General features: G+C 42.8%; 1 protein-coding gene across 13 annotated transcripts in view; it reads left to right on the forward strand.

Moving 5' to 3' along the window:
- The window catches only part of ST7 (suppression of tumorigenicity 7), a 219675-nt gene that overhangs the window by 146701 nt on the left and 66428 nt on the right, over positions 1–6546 (forward strand). For all 13 annotated transcript variants that reach the window (XR_003094031.1, XR_003094032.1, XM_025204175.1 and 10 more), the window contains one exon: positions 1081–1178. Coding sequence is in view for 11 of the 13 variants with exons in the window: in XM_025204175.1 (XP_025059960.1) it covers positions 1081–1178 (98 nt within the window). In the remaining 2 variants the exon portion in view is untranslated. The remainder of the gene's footprint in view (positions 1–1080; positions 1179–6546) is intronic.

The raw sequence follows: 6546 nt of genomic DNA on the forward strand, positions 1-6546 counted from the left end.
GAAAGGTATATTTTGAGAATTAGACAAGAAGAGCAGTTGGCTGCTAACTTTAATAACTGCACATTTTATTTTATGTATTTCTTGAGTAGTCTTTACTCTTATGACTGCATATAACATACTCAAATGATCTTGCTTTTAGAAATTTTCTGCACCTTGAATTCTGACTGTATTTCACAAACACAGATTATTAGACAAGTGTGGAGCCAAACATGCCGTCATTCATGCCAATGTATATCTGCAGTGGTTTCATTGATTTTACTAAAGATATATCACATTTGGGTCACATCTAGACCCATGTGACCTACTGTAGAATTTGGCCCAGGCTATTTATTTATTAAATGTCTCAGAATGCCCTTGGTGATCAGCAAGAATGCTGAGGGGGCACTGTGGGCTGGTAGTGCCAAATGGACCTTTATCCGAATCAGAATCATAGAGAAGTAGGGCTGGAAGGGACCTTAATAGGTCATCTAGTCTAATCCTCTGCCTGAGGCAGTATTGTCCCTGTCCAAACCATCCCATATAAATCCTTTGTCTAACACAGTCAACTCTGGCACAACAGACGACATAACGTCCTAATCAGCTACGCATAAAGCAGGGGGACCATGGCAGTCAATGTCCTGTTGCTGCAAATATTATTAAAAGTACAGTCAAGATCCCAGGAAGAAAGCTGCATCCCTGCTACAAAGGAAGGCAAAACTCTCTACATTCTTTACCAATTTGATCACGGGGTAAAATTCCTTCTGATCCCAAATATGGCAGTTGGTCTTAATAGAGGGGCAAGAACCTCTGGATTGAAGTCCTAGCAGGAGCACAGGCATATCCCTGGCACGATCTCCAGCCTTGGCTGCAGCCAACACCCAATGTCTCTGAGGAAGGCTTAAAAAAAAATCCTGACACATGTAGTAGCAGGTGGTGGGAGGGCAGGGGAAGGAAGTTCCTTCCCAGCCCCATGCAGAAACAAGCCAAGCCCAGAAGTTTGGAAAATACCCATAGTAGTATATAGGTATACCTTGACCTAGGAGGTCATCCCTGACCAATGCCTGTTTTAGTTGTAATTATTTTTTCTTTCCCCTTCTACAGGGCGGGATACCAATGTTCTAGTATACATCAAAAGAAGGCTGGCAATGTGTGCAAGAAAGCTGGGGAGGACCAGAGAAGCAGTCAAAATGATGAGAGATGTGAGTTGACAGTTTCACGTAACTCTGTAGTTTGAAAACAGTAACATAGAAAGCAATTATTTTTTGCCTTCAGGTAAACACACAACCTTCCTGCATATAATACTTCTGATTGTTTTCCTAGGTGGAATGTGTATATAGATTGTGCTGAAAGACCATTATTGATGGTGCACAGTCAAGTACACAAAGGTTAGGAAATATCAGAATTAAAGCAGCCTTAACAATTTGAGCTCATCCGTATTTTGTGTATGCAATTTACTGAAGTCTCTACTTAACTGAGCATATTTGTTCCAGGGAACCCCTGCTTTATTCACTACACAGAATGAGTTGCTTACTCAACGAAAAACTATACAATATTTTTTCTCTCTTTGATGAATGTGCCACATGTGCTTTATTTTCCACACACCTTGCTCTGAAAATAGAATGATTAATTTCTTCTGGGGTTTTTCTGTGTTTCTCATTATTTCTGAGGGCTTTGAAAACAATTCAGTATTAGCAGTTGAAAATTCATGACACCCCTTCCTTATATAAAGACCTTTTATACATGTAGAGAGGTCAAAAGTGTCCATTAAGTGCACGGTTGGAAACACAAAGGAGGAATACTTACTAATACTTCTTCCTTCGTCCTTTTACTCTCTAGATGCCAGCAAGCCACTACTGAGAGCACAGGAGAGTTTTTATGGTCTCATCCGTTATGCAGAGTGCTTTAGTGGTCTCTGCATGTGAGGAGGAATGGTTGGAGGGAAAGCCCTGCTTAGCCTGAGCATCCTCAGGACCCAGTGGCCTTAGTCACACTCAGGGAGACAGAATATGCATGGTTCAGGCAGCCCAGCCCATAGGAGCTAGGAAGCTGGGCTAAAGCATGTATACTGAAAATGAAATCGTTGGAGTAATGGCTGTTAAGCTTTAAATAGTATAAACTATGGACAACAATATCTAGTTTCTAACAAGCATGTGACCAAAGGCATTTTCAGTGCCTTTACTGAAACCTTCAATCAATTTCATGAACAGATCAGAAATATAGCACTGTATTATGCATGTCCTCCTTGTTGGTTATACTGGGAAGGTATTTGTCAATGCTTGTCCTCATGGATGAGAAGGAAGTATATGGAATGTATTTGTATTGTGCATATTGCCACAATGTAGTGGAAGGATCCAGTGTTGCAACAAAAAGAATTTTCTGTGCGAAACAGAACAATATGCGAGACTCTTGGTTTCCATCCTGTGGCTAATGTCATTTTCAAGGCATGAATTGTATACTGACAAATAAGGACCTCATGTGAACCACAAAAGATGCCAGAAAGGAAGCTGTGAAGTCCTCATTTATTTATCTTGTAAATATCAAGAAGGTGTAGAGACAGAACTGAACTTCAAGTCTGGGTGCCCTGCATTTTCCCCTTATGGCCATTAGGCCAGTTTGTAGAAAGTTGGTTTTGCCATTTTTACTCCCTGCTTATAGGGAAACTGAAGGCTGGGCCAAACCATCTTGAGATCACAACCCCAGTGTATTGGTATCAAAAGGCAGGCCAACCCAACTTTTTAGCTGCTTTGGTCTGGCTGTGCCATACAGCAAGGTGGAAGTTTAGTTATTTATTTCATAGATTTCTAGGGTTGGAAGGGACCTGGCAGATCATTGGGTCCGACCCCCTGCTCCAGGCAGGAAAGAGCGCTGGGGTTAAGTAACCCCAGCCAGATGCCTATCCAATCTCTTCTTGAACACCTCCAAGGTAGGGGAAAGCACCACCTCCCTTGGAAGCCCATTCCTTATTTTGGCAACACTCACTGTAAATAATTTCTTCCTTATGTCCAATCTAAATCTATTCTCCTTCAGTTTGTGGCCATTATTTCTGGTAACCGTGAGGGGCGCCCTGGTAAACAGAGTGCCCCCTATTCCCTGCTGGCCCCCTCGATGAGTTTCTAGATAGCCACAAGATCGCCTCTCAGCCTTCTCTTGCGGAGGCTGAAGAGATTCAGGTCCCCCAGTCTGTCTTCATAGGGTCTTACCTGCAGGCCTTCAACCATACGAGTAGCCCTCCTTTGAATCCTCTCAAGGTTATCTACATCCCTCTTGAAGTGCAGCACCCAAAACTGGACCCAGTACTCCATCTGTGGCCTCACCAATGCCACACAGAGGAGAATTATCACTTCCCTAGACCTGCTCATGATGCACCTGCTGATGCAAGAAGGGTGCGGTTAGCTTTGCTTATTGCTCATGTTCATTTTTGCGTCAGCCAGGACTCCAAGATCTCTTTCCACTGTTGTGGTGCTCAGAATGGTACCTCCCAGTCTATAGGTGTGTTGGAGATTCTTTCTCCCCAGGTGCAGCACTATGCATTTATCCGTGTTAAATTGCAACCTGTTCTGATCTGCCCACTTCCCCAGTCTGTCCAAATCTGCCTGAATTCACTCCCTGCCCTCCAGTGTGTTAACTGTACCCCGTAGTTTAGTGTTGTCTGCAAATTTGGACAAGGTGCTTTCAACACCTTCATCCAAATCACTGATGAAGATATCAAACAGCACTGGTCCAAGGACAGAGCCTTGGGGGACACCACTGCCCACATCCCTCTGGGGAGAAACTGACCCACCACTCTCTGGAGGCCCCTACTACACATTGCATATATGACACAATTAACTGGTCAGTTGTGCAATAAATTTAGACCTGCCACATGTGGAAAGTAATTATCACATAATGAACTGGTTAATTGCACAATAAATTTAGACCAGCTACTCATGCAAAGTAATTATCACATAATAAAAATGATTATCCAGCTATAAGAAGAGCCAATCAACTATAAAGTTAGTGCTTAATAATGTGTAACAACTCTGTAGCTGATTTCTATCCAGTTTTAATTTGAATGTGTAGCAGGGTCCTGAAAGGGATGAATTCAGTCTTGAGATCTCTTCATGAGAGATACGGATGGTATTTTTATGAGGAGGGTATAAAAACTTCTTATAATATTGATGGGTTATACGTGATTAATGGGGATAGAAGGGTATTTATTCATCCTGAAAGAGTATTAAGACTACATTGAAAGGGCACTTTTGAATTTGAATGTCGTGAGAGAGGGAGTGGAGGCCCTGTTTGTAGTTGAAAGATTGAAACCAGGTTTTTCAAGATGAGGAACACAAAGAATATGAAGTGTCAAGAGGTGCATGACACCATCTGAGAAATATGATTAGCATGCGGTAAATCCTTGACTGAGAAAATAAAAAAGGTAGAGGAAGATTAATTTATTGCACCTATGAGGCCATTGTGGTAATATTGCTGATGGGTTATTTTGTATTGTTTGAATTCTATGTAAACAAAGACCTGGTAAATGAACAATCATTGTTTTAAATAAGGTTTTGAGTTTAAATAAATACACAGATTGGTAGTGGAATGAATATGTTACATAACACTTAATTGAAAATACTTCTGTTGTATATTAAAAGGGGGGATTTGCTGGTCAGTTATTAATCTGTTGCTATGGACTGTTGAGTAAAATACTCTGCTGATATTAACTTGGAGACAATGTTGCATTGCAACTCATTTGAAGAACCTGAATTGTTTTGATGATGGTGTGCTGCTTTGATCTGGTTCGTTGACTTTATTAGAAATACTAAGACAGACAAATTACATAGAAGAGATGCATAATTAGATTATATACAGGTATTGCTTTATTTATACATCTGATGAAAGACTATTGTGTTTCTAGTGTAGAAGCCAGCACCCTGTCATTTTTATGTACAGTGTGCTAAATGATGTCACTTAGGTTATCACATATCTGGAGCAACTCCACTGCAGTCCATGGAGGTATTCCGGATTTATTCCAGTCCATATAGAATAGGACCCATGCACATAGTATATACAAAATGGCTCAGAAATCTTACCAGCCTTAATGAGAGCTCAATCTGAAAAGCCTGTTGTTTGATTTGTAATGTTGCATGTGTAAAAAAAATTTAATAATGAGTGTTCTGAGGGAGTTAGTTTAATTTGGCAAGAGGTGATATGATGGTGGCTGATCCTCTAAGGTGCTAAAATAAAGTCTTAGTGGTTCATGCTGCAGTTTTGCCTTTGTGCACTTTTGAACTCACAGGCTAACAGAAAAATACACACATCAGACAAGTTGAACATTTTCTCATTTTGACTGCGTAATGATTGAATGATGTAGACACCTTTGACTGCCCACCCTGAATGACCAGGAAACCAACTGAATCAGCTGGAGGTGGCCTTTGGGTTTGAACTCCTACAGCTGGAATTGTAGTGAAATGCACTAACAGCTCTGCATTGTGCGTGTGTACTTTTATACTAGGTGGTGAACACTGGTGCAGGGGTTACTAAGGGCATGAACTGGTATTCATTCATACTGGGGGAAATTTCTGAGTCTGAGAGGGGACCAGAGCAGCCCCCAAAGCTCTCTGCCTGCTCCCTAGATCAGAATTCCCCAGCCTGAGGAGTAGGTGAGGGCTTTGCAGACTAGGAGAGGAGCATACAAGCATTCTTTCTTGTGAGAGACAAGGGAGATATTCTAGGTCAGGGGCGGGCAATTATTTTGGGTGGAGGGCTGCTTACTGAGTTTTGGCAAGCCATTGAGGGCTGCATGACAGGTAGCCAGGGGCAGATAAATATTAATTTTCTAAATTTTTTAGGGGCCCTGCAGGCTGGATAGAATTGCCTAGAGGGCTGCATGCAGCCCGTGGGCTGCATTTTGCCCACCCCTGTTCTAGGTGGACACCTGCAAGATCTTTCTCGCAGAGGTGGCATGTTTCTCCTAGCAGAATTTGACTGGCATTCAGGAATGTCTGAAAGCTAAAAACGAGGCGTACACCTGATGGAAGGGAGGGGCCATCACCAAGGAGGATTATACCTCTGTTGCTCGAGACTATAGAAGGGCTGTTAGGAAGGCTAAGGTGGAGACAGAACTAGGACTAGTGATCAGGATCAAAGATAACAAGAAGTCCTTTTTTAAATTCATAGGGAGTAAAAAGAAGGCACCGGGTAACGTGGGGCCCCTGCAGGACATGCTTGGCAATCTGGTGGTTGGACCAGATGATAAAGCTGACCTCTTTAACAAATTCTTTGCCTCCATTTTTCTGAGCAGGGACCAGGACATCTCCCTCACTGGGATTCTGGAAGGACTCAGGAGGGGCACAGCCAGGCCCAGGGTCAGAGAGGACCTAGTTAGGGAATTTCTGGTGGGGCTGGACGTGTTCAAATCAGCAGGTCCAGATGATCTCCATCCCAGGGTGCTGAGGTAATTGGCAGAGGTCATTGCAAGACCCCTGGCACGGCTTTACGAGCACTCGTGGTGCTCTGGCCAGGTGCCAGAGGACTGGCAAAGGGCCAGTGTGGTCCCCGTTTTCAAAAAAGGGAGGAAGGAGGACCCAGGAA

This window comes from Alligator sinensis, unplaced genomic scaffold, assembly GCF_000455745.1.
Source record: "Alligator sinensis unplaced genomic scaffold, ASM45574v1 scaffold65_2, whole genome shotgun sequence".
In the NCBI taxonomy this organism is placed as follows: Eukaryota; Metazoa; Chordata; order Crocodylia; family Alligatoridae; genus Alligator; species Alligator sinensis.